The sequence below is a fragment of the Bufo bufo genome, chromosome 3, assembly GCF_905171765.1.
Source record: "Bufo bufo chromosome 3, aBufBuf1.1, whole genome shotgun sequence".
Lineage (NCBI taxonomy): Eukaryota > Metazoa > Chordata > Amphibia > Anura > Bufonidae > Bufo > Bufo bufo.
Genome location: NC_053391.1, coordinates 650,961,469 through 650,982,176, shown reverse-complemented (window position 1 = coordinate 650,982,176; position 20,708 = coordinate 650,961,469). Strand labels below are relative to the sequence as shown.

The window sequence follows — 20,708 nt, the reverse complement described above, 5'->3', positions numbered from 1 at the left end:
ATGGGGGTATCTGTGACGGACACTGTTATTGGGGGGTATCTGTGGTTGGCACTGTTATGGAGGGGGATTTGTGGATGGCACTGTTATGGAGGGGGATCTGTGGGATGGCACTGTTATGGAGGGGGATCTGTGGGATGGCACTGTTATGGAGGGGGATTTGTGGATGGCACTGTTATGGAGGGGGATCTGTGGGATGGCACTGTTGTGGAGGGGGATCTGCGGGTGGCACTGTTATGGAGGGGGATCTGCGGGTGGCACTGTTATGGAGGGGGATCTGCGGGTGGCACTGTTATGGAGGGGGATCTGCGGGTGGCACTGTTATGGAGGGGGATCTGCGGGTGGCACTGTTATGGAGGGGGATCTGCGGGTGGCACTGTTATGGAGGGGGATCTGCGGGTGGCACTGTTATGATGGGGGATCTGCGGGTGGCACTGTTATGGAGGGGGATCTGTGGGATGGCACTGTTATGGAGGGGGATCTGCGGGTGGCACTGTTATGGAGGGGGATCTGCGGGTGGCACTGTTATGGAGGGGGATCTGCGGGTGGCACTGTTATGGAGGGGGATCTGCGGGTGGCACTGTTATGGAGGGGGATCTGCGGGTGGCACTGTTATGGAGGGGGATCTGCGGGTGGCACTGTTATGATGGGGGATCTGCGGGTGGCACTGTTATGATGGGGGATCTGCGGGTGGCACTGTTATGGAGGGGGATCTGCGGGTGGCACTGTTATGGAGGGGGATCTGCGGGTGGCACTGTTATGGAGGGGGATCTGCGGGTGGCACTGTTATGGAGGGGGATCTGCGGGTGGCACTGTTATGGAGGGGGATCTGCGGGTGGCACTGTTATGGAGGGGGATCTGCGGGTGTTACTGTTATGGAGGGGGATCTGCGGGTGGCACTGTTATATATGTGCCATCCACAGACCCCCCACCCCTTAACAGTGCCATCCACAGATGTCCCCCATAAAACTGTCATCCACAGATCCCCCCCCCACCGCTCCAGTATACAAATATAAAATGTCTGATTCAATTAAAAGTTATTACACATGCCCCCTCACTCCTAATATTACTGTACACCCTAACAGCTTCTGTACAACGCAGGCAGGCCGGGCGGCCATCGCGTCACTCACTCACTGACGTCACGTGCCTGCGCCGCCTGCTTGATTCATAAAGTAGGCGGCGCAGGCACGTGACATCAGGGAGTTATGCTGCCGCCCGCCCGGCTGTTAGGGTGTATGGTAATATTAAAAGTGTGTGGGGGGGGGGGGGGGGGGGGGGGCCTGTTTAATCACTTTTAATTGAATGAGACATTTTATATTTGAATATTGCAGCACCGGAGCGGCGGGGCCGGAGTACAGTGACCGCACCCAGTCCCTCCCCGCTCTCGTATACATCGCAGCCTGTAAAAATGTCAGCATTCACCCCATAAGACGCAGGGGCATTTTCCCATTTTTTTGGGGAAAAAAGTGCGTTTTATAGGGCGAAAAATACGGTAACCTCCAGAGACATTACATCATATGTGACTGATATCAGCCGCTCCTCTTATAACGCTCCAGTACTGATATAACCTCCAGAGACATTATATCACATGTGACTGATATCAGCCGCTCCTCTTATATCGCTCCAGCACTGATATAACCTCCAGAGACATTACATCATATGTGACTGATATCAGCCGCTCCTCTTATAACGCTCCAGCACTGATATAACCTCCAGAGACATTACATCATATGTGACTGATATCAGCCGCTCCTCTTATAACGCTCCAGCACTGATATAACCTCCAGAGACATTACATCATATGTGACTGATATCAGCCGCTCCTCTTATAACGCTCCAGCTCTGATATAACCTCCAGACATTACATCATATGTGACTGATATCAGCCGCTCCTCTTATAACGCTCCAGTACTGATATAACCTCCAGAGACATTACTTCATATGTGACTGATATCAGCCGCTCCTCTTATAACGCTCCAGCACTGATATAACCTCCAGAGACATTACATCCTATGTGACTGATATCAGCCGCTCCTCTTATAACGCTCCAGTACTGATATAACCTCCAGAGACATTACATCATATGTGACTGATATCAGCCGCTCCTCTTATAACGCTCCAGTACTGATATAACCTCCAGAGACATTACATCCTATGTGACTGATATCAGCCGCTCCTCTTATATCGCTCCAGCACTGATATAACCTCCAGAGCAGGGGCGTACATACAGGGGTCGCGGCTGGGCCCGGCACTCCAGGGGGCCCGGCCGCCTGTGGACCCCTGGCCCCGCCCTGCAGTAGTGCTGTGCCTGCCTGTATAAGGGCTGTTTCACACGAGCGAGTCGATTGTGGGAATCACGCTCCGTGTGTGAGTGTGAACCTCCGCTCTGGACATAGTGACATAAAGCGGTCAGTATGATTCTGTGGAAAAAAGGCCATGCAGAGACACATAGCATTATAAATCATGATAATGCCGTGCGCTCCTGCAAGTCCAGAGCGGAGGATCACACTCACACACGGAGCGCGATTCCCGCAATGGACTCGCTCGTGTGAAACAGCCTTAATCCGGGCGGCCGACCCGGGGCCCGCCACCCAGTGTTGCGTTTCTGCGCTGTAGTGCCAGGCCAGGCCAGCCCTACCCTCCTTGAGTGAGAGTCTCCCCCCCCCCCCCCCCCCCGATTCTCCTCCCCGTGCGGGTGCGGCGTGCCTAGTCATTTCCTGTTGGGCGGCCGCACCGGACACAACGTTTCCCTAGGCTGCGCAGGCGCACAACAACGCCGAGATGCAGCAGGAAGAAGGCACCGGAGAACGTGAAGAAGCCGGTGCCGGTTCGGAAGTGAAGATAAGATTTGTAAAAAAAAAAAAAAAAAAAAGGTCTTCATAATTGCTCAGCACATTTATGGTCAGTGAGTTCAGAGTGGGGTCTGATGGGGGCTTTATAACTAGCTCTGCTATATTTCTGTAGCCTGCAACCTCCGACTGCCCAGTTGGGCTGAAACTACTACACCCAGCATGTTCTGGCAGGAATAGTAAATGGATATTGGTGCAATTCTGAGCTACTAGTCTATACAATACAATATAATACAATAAAATATTATATAGACTAGTAGCTCAGAATTGCACCAATATCCATTTACTATTCCTGCCAGAACATGCTGGGTGTAGTAGTTTCAGCCCAACTGGGCAGTCGGAGGCTGCAGGCTACAGAAATATTGCAGAGTTAGGCTACTTTCACACCTGCGTTTCTGGGTCCGCCTGTGAGATCTGTTTCAGGGCTCTCACAAGCGGCCCAAAACGGATCAGTTCAGCCCCAATGCATTCTGAATGGATAAGGATCCGCTCAGAATGCGTCAGTTTGCCTCCGTTCAGCCTCCATTCCGCTCTGGAGGCGGACACCAAAACGCTGCTTGAAGCCAAACGGATCTGTTCTGGACGGATACAAGCATTTGCATTATAGGTGCGGATCTGTCTGTGCAGATTCGTTTTGGTGTCCGCCTGACAATGCGGAGCCAAACGGATCCGTCCTGACTTACAATGTAAGTCAATGAGGACGGATCCGTTTTCACTGACACAATATGGTGCAATTGAAAACGGATCCGTCCCCCATTGACTTTCAGTGTAAGTCAAAATGGATCCGTTTGCATTATCTTTTTTTTTTTTTTCGTGGTAATGCAAACGGATCCGTTCTGAACGGATCTAAGCGTTTGCATTATCGGTGCGGATCCGTCTGTGCACATACCAGACGGATCCGCACCTAACGCAGGTGTGAAAGTAGCCTAAGGCTGCATTCACACGTCTGTGGTGTGTTGCGGACCCGCAAATTGCGGGTCCGCAACACACCAGCCCGGCGCCCCCATAGAAATGCCTATTCTTGACGTGTGAATGGACGTGTGAATGGAGCCTAACTCTGCTGCTGGTGGAGGGAGGGGCGGGGGGAGGGGGGCGGCGACGGGAAGGGGGGCCCCATGGTTCAGTTTTGCACCGGGGCCCCATGGATTGTGTGCACGCCACTGCTCCAGAGACATTACATATTATGTGGGGGTGAGGGGCTGGGAAAGTGTGAAATGCCACTGATGAGAGGGAAGAGGGGGACACTGGGAGACAGAACTTCTTGCCCTGTATAAAGTATAGGTGAGATAGTTGGTGGGAAAGGTCTGTGAGGGGCACAAGAACAGGGACACAAGATGTGCAGGGGCAGCAGCTTCAGGACTCTCTTCCCACTTCCCTCCCACAGTAACTTACCCCAGTGCTGCTGTGTGGAGTAGTGGGACCAGTAAGAGAAGAGAACTGGACTTTATACTGAAGGCACAGTGACTCAGAGAGAGCAGCGTCTCCATCATCTCCTGCTGCTGCCTCGGCTCCTCGGGCTCCGCCCCCTCCTCACACATGATGGAATATCACACTGCAGAGAGGAGGGGGAGCTGTCCGCTCATGTCGGGTCGGTGAAGTTTACTTTGGAGAAAGGAACAAGCGCTGCAAAGTATTGTGCTGTCCCTTTCACCAAAGTAAAATGCTATGTGTGCCAGTGCTGCAGTCCAGCACCTGATAGCAGCCAGGTGCCTGAAACTGAAAGTATAGCAACTGCTCTGCCCCTGCTGGTGGCTCTGGCTGCAGTATAAGCAGACAGGCAAGGGGCCCACCGGGCATTTCACCGGCTTCCCGGTGAGCCAGTCCGAGCCTGGATATATGTATGTATGTACAGTACAGACCAAAAGTTTGGACACACCTTCTCATTCAAAGAGTTTTCTTTATTTTCATGACTATGAAGGCATCAAAACTATGAATTAACACATGTGGAATTATATACATAACAAACAAGTGTGAAACAACTGAAAATATGTCATATTCTAGGTTCTTCAAAGTAGCCACCTTTTGCTTTGATTACTGCTTTGCACACTCTTGGCATTCTCTTGATGAGCTTCAAGAGGTAGTCCCCTGAAATGGTCTTCCAACAGTCTTGAAGGAGTTCCCAGAGATGCTTAGCACTTGTTGGCCCTTTTGCCTTCACTCTGCGGTCCAGCTCACCCCAAACCATCTCGATTGGGTTCAGGTCCGGTGACTGTGGAGGCCAGGTAATCTGGCGCAGCACCCCATCACTCTCCTTCATGGTCAAATAGCCCCTACTTTCAAAGTTTTCCCAATTTTTCGGCTGACTGACTGACCTTCATTTCTTAAAGTAATGATGGCCACTCGTTTTTCTTTACTTAGCTGCTTTTTTCTTGCCATAATACAAATTCTAACAGTCTATTCAGTAGGACTATCAGCTGTGTATCCACCTGACTTCTCCTCAACACCACTGATGGTCCCAACCCCATTTATAAGGCAAGAAATCCCACTTATTAAACCTGACAGGGCACACCTGTGAAGCAAAAACCATTTCAGGGGACTACCTCTTGAAGCTCATCAAGAGAATGCCAAGAGTGTGCAAAGCAGTAATCAAAGCAAAAGGTGGCTACTTTGAAGAACCTAGAATATGACATATTTTCAGTTGTTTCACACTTGTTTGTTATGTATATAATTCCACATGTGTTAATTCATAGTTTTGATGCCTTCAGTGTGAATCTACAATTTTCATAGTCATGAAAATAAAGAAAACTCTTTGAATGAGAAGGTGTGTCCAAACTTTTGGTCTGTACTGTATGTATATATGTATGTATGTATATATGTATGAATGTATATATGTATGAATGTATATATGTATGAATGTATGTAAGGATATATGTATGTAAGGATATATGTATGTAAGGATATATGTATGTATGTTCCGCGATCACTCAAAAACGCAACCATCGATTTCAACGAAACTTGGGATACACATCCCTGGCTACCTGGAAAGAAATTTTGTGGGGATCTCGGCTCTCTAGCACGTACCGTTCCTGAGATATTCCCAAAAAATGCTAATATGGCACATCACATGACCTACATTAGCCAATAGAAGCCTGCAGGTCTTTCTCTTCATATCCCAACTACCATACACACGGTCACATGTCCCTTATCAGCCAATAGAAGCTCGCAGGTCCTTAGTCTCCACATACACACAGTTTTACTCCAGGTTTCCATAACAACCCAGCCATTTTTCTTCACTGCGGCGCTGTGGAGGTCACTGTTATAGCGGATATTGTCGATAGCTTTTAATGACACACACAAACATTAAAGGAAATAGATTAAATATACCCGTGTGAAGCCGGGTCCTTCTGCTAGTGGGAAATAAAGCGCTAAGGCTTCATGCACAAGACCGTGTTCTGCAGCCTGCAAATTGGAGATCTGCAAAATACAGATACCATCCGTGTTGCAACCGCGTTGACTTCAATGGGTCAGTGGTCTGCATTTTACAGCCAAGCATAGGACACGTTCTACCTGTTTCCGGAACTGGCATACGGATATGGAAAGTATCATCTGTGTGCTTTCCGCAAAAAAGATTATATCCACAGAATGCAGACCACGGACCTAATGAAGTCAATGGGTCCGCAAAAAAAAAAAGCGGATACAGTCTTGTGCAGGACGGCTAAAGCAAACTTGTCAGGGGAGCTTACAGATCCTCTTTCAAGAGTAAGGCAGGAGATGTGGAGATTTCCCCAAATAGAGGGCGCCCCTAAATAGTCCACTGAATGGACAGCAACAGTGTCAGACCCTTTAAAAGGGTTTTCCGACATTTTAATACTGATGACGTATCCTCTGGACAGGTCATCAGTATCTGATCGGTGGGGGTCCGACACCCGGGACCCCTGCTGATCAGCTCTTTTTGTGAGCGCCGCGGCCTTCTCTCAGCTCGCCAAGCACAGCGCCGTACATTGTATAGTGGTTGCGCTTGATATTGCAGCTCAGGTCCTTTCTATGGGGCTGAGCTGCTCCTAGGCCACGTGACTGATGAACATGACCGCTGGCCTAGGAAAAGCTGGAGACTGCCGCGGCACTCGCAGAAGCGCTGGTGCCTTCTCAAACAGCTGATCGGCGGGGATCCCAGGTAACAGGTCAAACAGTGCCGCTGTATCAGGCTGTGTCTGGTATGGCAGCTTTGCTTCATTCAAGTTAAAGATATGCAATACCAGGCGCAGCCACCAGTCTGGAGTGGTGCTATTTCTTGGAAATAAGCAATCCATTTTTTTTTTTTCTTAGATAAACCCTTATTTCCTTTGCAAGAGTTTAAAGAAGTTGAAATGTTCACATTTGCATTAAGTAATGAGGCCTCAGCGTGGGGATGGCGACAGCCGGCAAGTGCGACACAGGCCATGAGAATGCCAATAATGGCAGAGCAACAAGATGCAGGCAAACGGCTGCACACCCTGGGCCACGGGTCACTTTCTGCATTCAGCGTAATCTTCCTCTATACAGGGGGCTCTAGAGATCACCCGGGCACGCGGCCCACGTCATACATATTCCATCACCACCGAGGTTACAGAGAGAATGGAACGCGCTCCTACGGTAAAGCCGCCGTTATCACAGTGTGACAGGAGGGAGACGCAGGGCTTTTGCTTTTTACAATGTCTATAGTATTTATGTTTTATATGGAGCTCTTATCAGAAAAACACAGGAAATGTGATCTATTGACTTCCTGCTGCTTATATAGCGCCAACATATACGGCAGCATTGTACAGAAATTGCACAAATCAATCCCTGTCCATGTCGGAGCTCACAATCTACGGTAAACCCCTAACTGGAGCAATGTTATAGGGAGCACATTAATCTATCTGCGTGTGTTTGGGGTGTGGGAGAAAATCGGCGTACCCCTAAACTCCTTGCCGATTCCAACCAAGGACTTCAGTGCTGCAAAACCGCTGTGCTAACCACTGAGCCACCGCTATAGGACAACTGTCAAGCTCCATCTGCCCCTTCTCTGCACTTAGTTTTGCAGGACGGCTTGTATTTTTTAAAGGGTTTTCTCACTTCTGCAAATGGCAATTATCATGTAGGGGGAAGTGAATACAAGGCGCTTACTAATGCATTGTGATTGCCCATATTGCCTCCTTTGCTGGCTGGATTCATTTTTCCATTGCATTATACACTGCTTGTTTTCCATAGTTACGACCACCCTGCAATCCAGCAGTGGTGGTCGTACTTGCACACTATGGGGAAAAGCACCAGCCTATGCGCGCTGCCATGGTCCCGGCCACTAGAGAGGCCGATGTTTTTTTTCCTATAGCGTGCAAGTGTGGCCACTGCTGCTGGACTGCAGGGCGGTCGTAACCATGGAAACGAGCAGTGTATAGTGTGATGGAAAAATGAATCCAGCCAGCGAAGGAGGCAATATGGACAATCACAATACATTAGTAAGTACCTTGCCATTTGCTAATATGAGACAACCCCTTTAATGGCACCACATAATGTTTTAAAAATCTTAACTTTTATCTTTTCTTTGTGGGGTAGAATGGGAAAAAAAAACTGCAATAATTTCAGGGGGGGGGGTCGTTTTCACAGTCAATAGTTTTACAAACTAAATAAAACTTTTTTAAAACAGAAAAAAAAATTGCTTTGTGTCGCTATATATTCATGTATAATGTAGCGGCTTGTTGATAAAGTTTTAATAGTTATGATTGTTACGGACACGGCAATACCAATTATGGGCTTTTAATATGGTTTGGTTTTTATATATAATTTTTGATTTTTGATTTTATTTTTGCTACTTTTTTCTTTGCAGGTAGACTGAAGTGGTAACAGAGAAAGCCCCTTTCCTATGTCTAGCCACTTAGATTCCGTGGTCACTACTGACCATGGCATCTAAGTGGTTAAACAGCCAGGATCGGAGTTATCTCCATTCCTGGGCATTGCTGCAGAGTGTCAGCTGTAATATAACTCCTGAACCATGGCTCTAAGGGGTTAAAGGAATTCTATAGAAAGAAAAGGGTTTTTGGGTACCTTTAGGCTGCCTTTACACGCTGCAGATTTGGTTGCAGAAATTTCTGCGACTGAAAATCAGTTCCATTCATTTGACTGGGGTGGATGGGAGGCAAGCTCATGGATTTCTGCAAGCCTCAGCCAAATGAATGGAACCGATTTACAGTTGCAGAAATTTCTGAAAAACACAATCTGCCATGTGTGAAGATGCCCTTCAACTGATGGCCCGTCCTCAGAAAAGGCCATTGATATCTGATCGTCAGGAGTCCGGGACCCCTGTTATTTGTATGTAGTGGACAGAGCTGATTACTGCAGAACTACTCCCATTGGAGTGAATTGGAGCAGCGCTGCAGTAACCAAGTCCGTCCACTACACGATGGATGGAGCTGTGTAGTTATGGAGTTTATTAACAGAACAGCGGATCATCAGAGGGGTGGGATGTTGGACCCCTGAAGATCAGGTACTTACGGACTATGCTGAGGATAGCTTATCAGTATAAAAGTACCTAAAACCCCTTTAAAAGGGGTTTTCCGGGATCAGAGATGAACCCGGACATACCCTTTTTTTCACCCAGGCAGCCCCCCTGAGGCTAGCATCGGAGCATCTCATGCTCCGATGGGCTCCAATCGCGCAGGGCATGGGTTCTTTTGTTTTCAATAACACACTGCCGGGTGTAAACTTCCGCCCGGCAGTGTGTTCGGTGACGTCACCGGCTCTGAGGGGCGGGCTTTAGCTCTGCCCTAGCCGTTTTACTGGCTAGGGCAGAGCTAAATCCCGCCCATCAGTGCCGGTGACATCACCGGGGTTCCTGACAGCCCCATGGAGAGCCTGGTACGTCACCGGATCTCCAAAAAATGCCTTTTCCCTGAGCATCGGAGCATTAACTGCTCCGATGCTCATGTCAGGGGGGCTGCCGGGGTGAAAATGGAGGGATGTCCGGGTTCAGCTCTGAACCCGGACAACCCCTTTAAAGAGTTTCCAGGATTTAAAACAAAAAAACAAAAAAAAACCCATGGCTTCTTTCTTTCTTTCTATCAGCTTGTGGAGGATTGCCTAAACTGATACACTGAAGTGAACCCTCAGCAATGTACACAGATCTAGGTCACGATGGGTTGTCTGCCTGTGGATGTGAACAAAAATACTTCTATTCACTGACAGAAGGCAGGAATCTTGAAAATTGTGAGAAATTAAGTGACCAAGCGTCTTTCCTTCTGCAATGCTTTTCTGGGCCCAAAATCCTGCAGCTACTTGATTAGAACAGTAAAGGGAAGTCATGGGACGCACATTAGGCCACGTTTATTAACCCCATAGGGTTAGGTATCCGGACGGGGACGCCCCTTGCGGGGCAAGTTCCTCGTACAGATAGGTAGGGCGTAATAGCCCCTGTCCCTCACATAGGGCCTTCTAGGGCTCCTGCCCTGTTATTTCCAACCATACAGGGGCGAATAAGCTTGGCACCTTCCAGCATGGCGACCTACCAATACAAGTCCATCTCCACCTCCAGCAACGACTGAGAGAACCCTTGGTCCACTTCTACATCTGGGTGAGAACGTTCCTGTATTTTTGGTATTATTCACCATACTGTGTATGTTCAGTCTAGGCCCTTTGGGCTGTTTCATTGTTGTTTGTCACAGAGGTCCATCCTCTAACGTCTATTATTTTTAGAAGCATCTATATTAAATGTTAAGTTTTACCCCTTTGTCCCCTAGGGGATCAGTACATATGCCATTTTTGTTTTGGGAGTAAATAGGTCTGGTTGTCGAACTTGGCCTCTTTTGAGTTTCCCGCGTTTATTAACCCCTTGATGATAACCGTGGCACCTGCTCAGTAGCTGAGCAGGCACCATGTCCTGCTGTGCACAGACATCGTACAGACTACAGTCTACAGTCTACAGCAGCTTTTATCCTTTGCCTTCGGTATTCCCTCAGATACTTCGTCAATGGAAACCATGGCATCTGAATGGTAATTTGGAAGGAGGGACTCTCGCCGGTGACGAAACAGCCCCCTGAGAAAGCCTGGGGACTTCTGAAGGCTCCCAGGCCTGCCACTGTAAAGTTCCTATTAAGCCCTGCCTCAGTTAGCTCAGCAGCTCCACTCAAAGCAAAGTGGTTACCATTCAAGTGCCCGGGAGCGGAGCTGTGGTAACCCGGCCTGGGCACTGGACTTTGAATGGAGCCATGCTACCGGCTCTGTTCAATGTGTGAGTTCCAGCGCCGGAGGCTGAAGGGAAAAGCTGATCGGACCTCCACCAGTGTGATACTGATGACCTATCCTGAGGACAAGTTATCGATATAATTAGCCTAGAAAACCCCCTTGAAGTCTTCACTGCTCTACACCACTAGAGATGCTGTCAATGACCCCTTAGAAACCCAGGACCACTGGGAATCTTGGTAGTAACTGAACCCCAGAGATATTAGGCAATGAAAAGCACTAGTATAAAGAACATGCCCCAGGATCTAACAGCCTCTCTATCCAACCACTATTTTTTGGTGGAAAAGGTGTCAACCCAAGAATAACCCGAAAACTAGCATAAACTATTCAAAATGGAGGGTATAATGTCCTGCTACCATATCCATAATGGAAAAAAAGCAATTCACACGAATTTACCTGAACCTCTGCCCCCTTTTCTCTGTCAGGGGCCTCTTTTTGGATTTTCCAAGCCTTCTTGTCACTGACTGGCTGAGCTGGAGCAGCCTCGACCCAATCGCCCTCAGGATCCTGAATATAAGAAAATAATTATACATGTAAAAAGACTGATCATCTGGAGGGTCTGTGTAAAGAAGAATGCAGCAAATAACAGGTTAAAGGCGATGTACACTTTTGGAGGCAATTTTTTTTTATGATTGCATTTTACTCATTTTTGGCTGAAAATCTTTTTTTCAATTGGTCTTTATTAAAAATATTGAGTTGCTTTGTCACAAAGGGTTAACTGTTTTTCTAGCTGTGTGACAGATACTTTCACTTTGTGCCATCATCTAATAAAACTTATCGCTAAACTACTGAGAGGTCATAAACACTTATTTAAGCCACATTCTTTTCAGTAATATAAGAACTGAGCTACAATGTCAGAGAGCAGAGATATGGAGCCCGTCAGCTCCTGGGCTGATGGAGAAGACAGAAAATCCAAAAGGGGGGGTTCTAGAGCATCTCAGCTCTGTACAGAAAAAAGGACTCCATATTTTTAATAAAGACCAATTAAAAAATATATTTTTAGCTCATAATGAGTACAATGCAATAGCAATAATTAAAAATAAATGCCCCCGAAGGTGTACATAGCCTTTAAAGAAATAGATCCTACAGTAAGTGTATAAAAGGAATTTCTTAAAAGATATAGAATAATTATATATAGAATATATAGAAATAGAATAATACCTCCATCATGTATTGCCATGATGCGGGGTGCACATATTCTTACCCTGTGGTATGGCTCAGAGGTAAAGGAGGAGGACAGGGGACAGGGCTAATTGACAGAGACAAGGTCGTCTGCTCGCAGTTTTGCAGGGACATAGTTCTGGAGCACTGGAAGGAAAATAATCTCCTTAATGGAGGCAAGCGAGCCTGGCTCTGCCGGGATAGCATCTCATCTTATTTATTCAGGATTCATCTGTCACAGTAGGATTAATGGCGCTGGAAGGAGAAACTACAGCAGGATAATGGTGGCCCTCTCAGAAAATAAACGCCGCACAGTCTACTTCTATGGCTTCTGAATTAAATTACAGCATGAAACCGTACAGAGTAAAAAATACCTGCAGCCCCCCTCCCCCGCTGCTTACCGAGGCTGAAGTGCCTGACGAGTCTTCATTTTTCTCAGATTTGTTTTTTTTGCTCTTTTTCTTCTTTTCTTTTTTAGATTTTTTCTCTTTTTTCTTTTTTTTCTTTCCGGAGTGCTCCTGAAACAACACATAGGACATGAAGACGGTCGCCCAGGATAAGGATGCGAGAAGCAACCCCTAAACCTGGTCATACAGGGGGCAGCCTGCCTTTTTTTCCACATTATATATACAGTATCTGACAAAAGTGAGTACACCCCGCACATTTTTGTAAATATTTAATTATTTTTCTTGGACAACACAGAAGATCTGACACTTAGATACAATCTACAGTAGTCAGTGCACAGCTTGTATAACAGTGTACATAACTCAACACACAGCCATTAATGTCTAAACCGCTGGCAACAAAAGTGAGTACACCACCAAGTAAAAATGGCCAAATCGTGCCCAATTAGCAATTTTCCCTCCCAGTGTCATGTGACTCGTTAGTGTTACAAGCTCTCAGGTGTGAATGGGGAGCAGGTGTGCTAAATTTGGTGTTATTGATCTCAGGCTCTCTTATACTGGTCACTGGAACTTCAACATGGCTCCTCATGGCAAAGAAGTCTCTGAGGATCTGAAAAAGAGAATGGTCGCTCTACATAGAGATGGCCGAGGCTATAAGAAGATCGCCAACACCCTGAAACTGAGCTGCAGCATGGTGGCCAAGACCATACAGCGGTTTAACAAGACCGGTTCCACTCAGAACAGGCCTCGCCATGGTCGACCAAAGAAGTTGAGTGCATGTGCTCAGCGTCATATCCAGAGGTTGTATGAGTGCTGCCAGCATTGGTGCAGAGGTTAAAGGGATTGGGGGGTCAGCCTGTCAGTGCTCAGACCATACGCCGCACACTGCCATAAATTGGTCTGCATGGCTGTCGTCCCAGAAGGAAGCCTCTTCTAAAGAGGAAAGCCCACAAACAGTTTGCTGAAGACAAGCAGACTAAGGACATGGATTACTGGAACCATGTCTGTGGTCTGACGAGACCAAGAAAAAAATGATTTGGTTCAGATGGTGTCAAGCGTGTGTGGTGGCAACCAGGTGAGGAGCACAAAGACAAGTGTGTCTTGCCTACAGTCAAGCCTGGTGGTGGAGTGTCACGGTTCGGGGCTGCATGAGGGCTGCCGGCTGTGGGGAGCTACAGTTCAATGGCGGAACCATGAATGCCACATGTACTGTGACATACTGAAGCAGGGCAGGATCCCTTTGTTATGGAGTATAATGGACACTTGCTTGTCACTTACAAAATGGTGTCTGTCCGAGAGACAACCCCCAGTATGCATTCTATGATTGAAACTATTTGCAGCAAAGACTTAAAACGGTCAGGAATTCCTCTGAGTCGATCATACATATGCCTTAAACTTATGTCCTGTTTACATTCCTTCTTGCTAAAAGACCAATCATGTGAGCCCACTCCTCCCACTAATATGGCGGGTATATAATGTGAAGCCCCCACCCAATAAATTAGAGTTATGCTTTGACCTTATCTAGTGTCAGTGTTCTTTCTCCCGCCGGGCATGCACGTATCTATCTATCTATCTAATTTGGAGCAGTGTATCGACCTACCTGACCATTGATCAGAACCAGAACACCCTCCCTTCAGAAACTGGGCCTCAGGGCAGTATTCCAACATGATAACGACCCCAAACACCTCCAAGATGACCACTGCCTTGCTAAAGAAACTGAGGGTAAAGGTGCTGGACTGGCCAAGCAAGTCTCCAGACCTAACCCCTATTGAGAATCTGTGGGGAATCCGGAAGGGGGAGGACAGCAAGTTCTCCAACATCCACCAGCTCCGTGATGTCGTCATGGAGAAGTGGAAGAGGATTCCAGAGGCAACCTGTGAACCTCCAGGGAACTCCATGTCCAAGAGAGTTAAGGCAGTGCTGGAAAATAATGGTGGCCACATGAAATATTCACATTTGGGCACAATTTGGCTATTTTCACTTAACCCCTTAAGGACGCAGGGCGTATCGGTACGCCCTATTTCCCGAGTCCTTAAGGACTCAGGGCGTACCGGTACGTCCTACCTTGAAATCGGCATTCCGGCGCCCCAGGGGTTAATCGGAACGGGATTTCGGCTGAAATCATTCAGCCGGCATCCCGTAACAATGCAGGGGGGGGTCATTTGACCCCCCCCGCATCGACGATCGCAGAAAACCGCAGGTCAATTCAGACCTGCGGTTTTCTGCGTTTCCGGTCCATTCGGGTGTCCTGTGACCCGATGAACCGGAAAAAGACTGCGATCGGTGGCGTAATTTTACACCACCTATCGCAGTCCGAGGATTTGGAGAGGCGGTGCTGGCCCTGGTGCTGAACGCCGCTGTCCAGGGTGCTGATTTGAGCAGGGGAGAGAGGCGCGAGATTCAAACTTCCTGCGCTCCTCTCTCCCCTCCTCTTCCTGTCCAGCATCCTGACCGTGCAGCACCGTCCAGAACGAGCTCCTGTGTCCCCACAATCGGCATCCATCACCCTCCTGCACCCATCGCCACCCAGGTAGGTTAGGGTCAGTGAGGGAGAGGCACCGTTAGGCAGGGAAAGAAGGGAAAAGTTAGTTAGAAAAAAAAAAAAAAAACTTTTATTTCCAAACTTTCTTTGATCCATCCATCAGACCCCAGATCCCCCCCTGCCACTTGCCCCCCCCACCACCAGACCCCCACCCCACCCCACCCCCCTTCCCCACCACCACCCCCCCACCACCAGCCCCCCCCCCCTCCCCTGACCACCAGCCCCCTTACCACCACTTTTTTTTCTGCGTGCGCTGACTGGCCGGCACTTTTTAGCGTCCGTCTAGTGTTAGCGCATCGCCCGCCCCAACACCCCACCGACCGCTGATCAGCGTTGTACCGCTGATCAGCAAGTTTGAACTTTTTTTTTCCTAACACTTGCCCTTTCTTTTTTTGCCTTTTTTAGTACGCGAACACCCGTTGCCCCCACACACACGCACATATAATAAAGTTTGCCACACACGCACACATACACGCACACACACCCATGGCCCGCCGGATGTTCTCGGCCGAGGAGGCATACGCCCAGATTGCCTCCGACTCTGAGAGCCCCAGTGAGGATGAGGATGACCCCACGTTCCTTTTATCATCCGCATCCTCCTCATCATCATCTGATGACGATGAGCCACCAAGGCGGCGGAGACGCCGCCAGGCGGAGCCAGGGGCCCCACATGCTAGGGATCCTGTGGCCCACCCTAGTACGAGCCGCCCTGGGGTTCGTACTGGTTTCCCGGCCCACCAAATAAGTCCACCGGAGCCCCCTGCCGATGAACTTAGCTGGTGTCCCCCAGTGGACTTTGAGCCTGAGATTCCGGATTTTGCTGGCAATCCTGGAATCCAGATTCCCACAGTGGAGTTTACTGAAATAGACTATTTTAGTTTTTTTTTCAGTAACCCACTGGTGAATCTGATGGTGGAGCAGACGAATCTGTACGCCCAACAGTTCGTCGCTCAAAACCCAGGCTCATTTTTGGCTAGACCCGGTGGCTGGACGCCGGTCAGTGCAGCCGAGATGAGGACATTTTGGGGCCTCGTGCTGCATATGGGTCTAGTCCAAAAACCTATACCAGACCCCACTGTACAGTATGGTCATGACACGTCCCCGGTTTGAGGCCATCCGGAAATGTCTGCATTATTCCGATAATGCAGCATGTCCCCCCCGAAGTGATCCTGCCTATGACCGGCTGTACAAGATACGGCCGGTCATCGATCACTTTGGCGCCACATTTCAGCAGGCCTACATACCTGGAAGGGAGGTCGCGGTTGATGAGTCTCTCGTTGCGTTCAAGGGGAGACTCAGTTTCCGCCAATATATTCCCACAAAGCGGGCGAGGTATGGCGTGAAGCTATACAAAATTTGTGAGAGTACCTCAGGGTACACTTACAAATTTCGTGTGTACGAGGGGCGAGATTCCCGGATTCAACCCCCAGAATGTCCCCCCACTCTGGGTGTTACCGGGAAACTCGTGTGGGACCTTATGTACCCACTGCTGGATAAGGGTTACCACTTGTACGTGGACAACTTTTATACCAGCATTCCCTTGTTCAGGTCCCTTGCCGCCAGATCCACGTTCGCTTGTGGGACCGTGCGGAAAAATCAACGCGGCCTCCCTGCCTACCCCCTCCAGGTACCTATCCCCAGGGGTGAGACCCGTGCACTTACCAGTGGAAACCTGTTGCTGGTCAGGTATAAGGACAAGAGGGATGTCCTTATGCTGTCCACAATCCACGGTAACGGCATCACCCCAGTCCCTGTGCGAGGTACCGCGGCAACGGTCCTCAAGCCCGATTGTATCGTCGCCTACAATCAGTATATGGGAGGAGTTGATCTCTCGGATCAAGTCCTCAAGCCATATAACGCCATGCGCAAAACCCGGGCATGGTACAAAAAAGTTGCGGTCTACTTGGTGCAGGTTGCCATGTACAACTCTTTTGTACTATCCCGAAGCGCTGGCAGCACAGGGACATTCCTCCAATTCTATGAGGCAGTCCTCAAGGACCTGATCTTTTCGGACCGGGAAAGAGCAGGCCGGAGTACCTCGGGAATTGGAGGCGCCCGGATCGTCCCTGGCCAACACTTTCCAGGTGTGGTCCCCCATACTGGAAAGAAGGGACGAACCCAAAAAAAGTGCAGAGTGTGTCGCAGGAGGGGGATACGGAAGGACACCACCACTCAGTGTGACACGTGCCCCGATCATCCGGGCCTCTGCATTATCGATTGCTTCAGGGAGTATCACACTTCCATGGAGTACTAAATTTTTATAATCCCCAACAGTCCACTAGAGAACATAAAAAACTATGGCTCTCAGACTTTGGAGACACGGAAACATTTTTTTTTTCCCCAAAAAATATTAGTTTTAGTGCAGGCATCCTCAAACTGCGGCCCTCCAGATGTTGTAAAACTATAACTCCCAGCATGCCCAGACAACCTACAGCCATCAGCAGGGCATGGTGGGAATTGTAGTTTTACAACATCTGGAGGGCCGCAGTTTTTAGGATGCCTGCTTAGTGTCTCCAAAGTCTGAGAACCATACATATTGGGCATCGTCGCGTGCGTAAAAGTCGTCGCTATAAAAATAACTTTTGCCCAAACGCCTCGGATGAACGGTGTTAAAAATATAAAATAAAAACGGTGCCAAAACACCCATTTTTGGGCAAAATTTCCATTTGAATCCTTTTTGCCGGTAATAAAGCAAGGGTTAACCGCCAAACAAAACTCAATATTTATGGCCCTGATTCTGTAGTTTGCAGAAACACCCCATATGTGGTCGTAAATGGCTATATAGCCGCACGGCAGGGCATAGAACGAAGGGAACTCCATATGGTTTCTAGAAGGCAGATTTTGATGGACAGTTTTTTTTTTGACACCATGTCCCATTAGAAGCCCCCCCTGATGTAGCCTAGACTAGAAACTCCAAAAAAGTGACCCCATCTAAGAAACTACACCCCTCAAGGTATTCAAAAGTTACTTTACAAACTATGTTAACCCTTTAGGTGTTCCACAAAACTAAATAGCGAATGTAGAAACAATTTTAGAATTTTTTTTTTTGTTACATTGCCTCAAAAAAGAGTAATATAGAGCAACCAAAAATCATATTTACCCCTAAAATAGTCCCAAAACAACAAACACCTTATCCCGTAGTTTCCTAGATGGGGTCACTTTTGTGGAGTTTCTACTCTAGGGGTGCATCAGGGGGCTTGAAAGGGTACATGGTGTAAATAAACCAGTCCAGCAAAATCTGCCTTCGAAAAAACCATATGACGTTCCCCTTCTTCTATGTCCTGCCGTTTAGCCAAATAGTAGTTTACGACCACATATGGGGTGTTTCTGCAAACTACAGAATCGGGGCAACCCATTTTGAGTTTTGTTTGGCAGTTAACCCTTGTTTTACTCCTGGAAAAAATTGATTATTTTGGAAAATTTTCCAAAAAATAGAAATTTCAAAATTGTTTCTCCATCTGCCATCAACTCATGTGGAACACCTAAAGGGTTAACAAAGTTTGTAAACCCAGTTTTGAATACCTTTAGGGGTGTACTTTCTTAGATGGAGTCACTTTTTAGAAATTTCTATTCTAGGGGTGCAACAGGGGGCTTCAAATGGGACATGGTATAAACAAAACCAGTCCTGCAAAATCTGCCTTCCAAAACCCATATGGTGTTCCCCTCCTTCTATGTGCTCCCGTTTAGCCAAATAGTAGTTTACGACCACATATGGGGTGTTTCTGCAAACTACAGAATCGGGGCAACCCATTTTGAGTTTTGTTTGGCAGTTAACCCTTGTTTTACTCCTGGAAAAAATTGATTATTTTGGAAAATTTTCCAAAAAATAGAAATTTCAAAATTGTTTCTCCATCTGCCATCAACTCATGTGGAACACCTAAAGGGTTAACAAAGTTTGTAAACCCAGTTTTGAATACCTTGAGGGGTGTACTTTCTTAGATGGAGTCACTTTTTTGAAATTTCTATTCTAGGGGTGCAACAGGGGGCTTCAAATGGGACATGGTATAAACAAAACCAGTCCTGCAAAATCTGCCTTCCAAAACCCATATGGTGTTCCCCTCCTTCTATGTGCACCCGTTCGGCCAAACAGTAGTTTACGACCACATATGGGGTGTTTCTGCAAACTACAGAATCGGGGCAACCCATTTTGAGTTTTGTTAGGCAGTTAACCCTTGTTTTACTACTGGAAAAAATTGATTATATTGGAAAATTTTCCAAAAAATATAAATTTCAAAATTGTTTCTCCATCTGCCATTAACTCTTGTGGAAGACCTAAAGGGTTAATAAAGTTTGAAAAAACAGTTTTGAATACCTTGAGGGGTGTAGTTTCTAGAATGGGGTCATTTTTGGGAGGTTTCTATTATCTAAGCCTCACAATATGACTTCAAACCTGAACTGGTCCATAAAAAGTGGGATTTTGAAGATTTCTGAAAATTTCAAAATTTGCTTCTAAACTTCTAAGCCTTGTAACATCCCCAAAAAATAAAATATCATTCCCAAAATGCTACAAACATGAAGTAGACATATGGGGAATGTAAAATCATCACAATTTTTGGGGGTATTACTATGTATTACAGAAGTAGAGAAACTGAAAGTTTGAAATTTCCAAATTTTTAAAAATTTTGGGTAAAAATTGTATTTTTTTATGCAAAAAAATTAACTTTTTTGACCCAATTTTAGCAGTGTCATGAAGTACAATATGTGACGAAAAAACAATCTCAGAACGGCCTGGGTAAGTCAAAGCGTTTTAAAGTTATCAGCACTTAAAGTGACAGTGGTCAGATTTGCAAAAAATGGCCAAGTCCTTAAGGTGAAATAGGGCCGAGTCCTTAAGGGGTTAAAGGGAACCTGTCACCAGGATTTTGTGTATAGAGCTGAGGACATGGGTTGCTAGATGGCCGCTAGCACATCCACAATACCCAGTCCCCATAGCTCTGTGTGCTTTTACTGTGTAAATAAAAACGATTTGATACATATGCAAATTAACCTGCGATGAGTCCTGTCCCTGACATATCTCACATACAGGACTCATCTCGGGTTAATTTGCATATGTATCAAATCTTTTTTATTTACACAATAAAAGCACAAAGAGCTATGGGGACTGGGTATTGTGGATGTGCTAGCGGCCATCTAGTAACCCATGTCCTCGGCTCTATACACAAAATCCAGTGGACTACTACTCCATCGTTCTCTAGGAGAGTGAAACAGACTGTCGAGCTCGGCACTCCGCTTCTCTTTGGCAGTCCCATAGAGATGAATGGAGCAGCAGCGCGCATGCTCGACACCTGCTCAGATGTAAATCACGTACTGATTGCATTAAACACACAGCAATATGTGAAAAACAATAAAAAGCACATAGTGCGTGAATGAACCTGGCGCGGTATTGTATGTGGTGCCGATCACCACCGCACCTCCCCTCTAATAAAGAATGCCGGAGCAGGGTGGTATATTATACCGGACATTGTATGGTCTGGGTCCTGAAGCCCCCGGTGATCAGCTGTGGGCAGCTATACGTATAGTATTATTTTATGGTGACTTTACATGATGTGAACATTACAAGGG

General features: G+C 47.3%; 1 protein-coding gene across 1 annotated transcript in view; it reads right to left on the bottom strand.

The window, feature by feature from the left end:
- The window catches only part of CWF19L2 (CWF19 like cell cycle control factor 2), a 153,954-nt gene that overhangs the window by 117,345 nt on the left and 15,901 nt on the right, over positions 1 to 20,708 (bottom strand). The window contains exons 3-4 of the mRNA XM_040426268.1: positions 12,602 to 12,718; positions 11,436 to 11,546 (exon numbers count right to left, since the gene is read on the bottom strand). Of these exons, the coding sequence (XP_040282202.1) occupies positions 11,436 to 11,546; positions 12,602 to 12,718 (228 nt within the window). The remainder of the gene's footprint in view (positions 1 to 11,435; positions 11,547 to 12,601; positions 12,719 to 20,708) is intronic.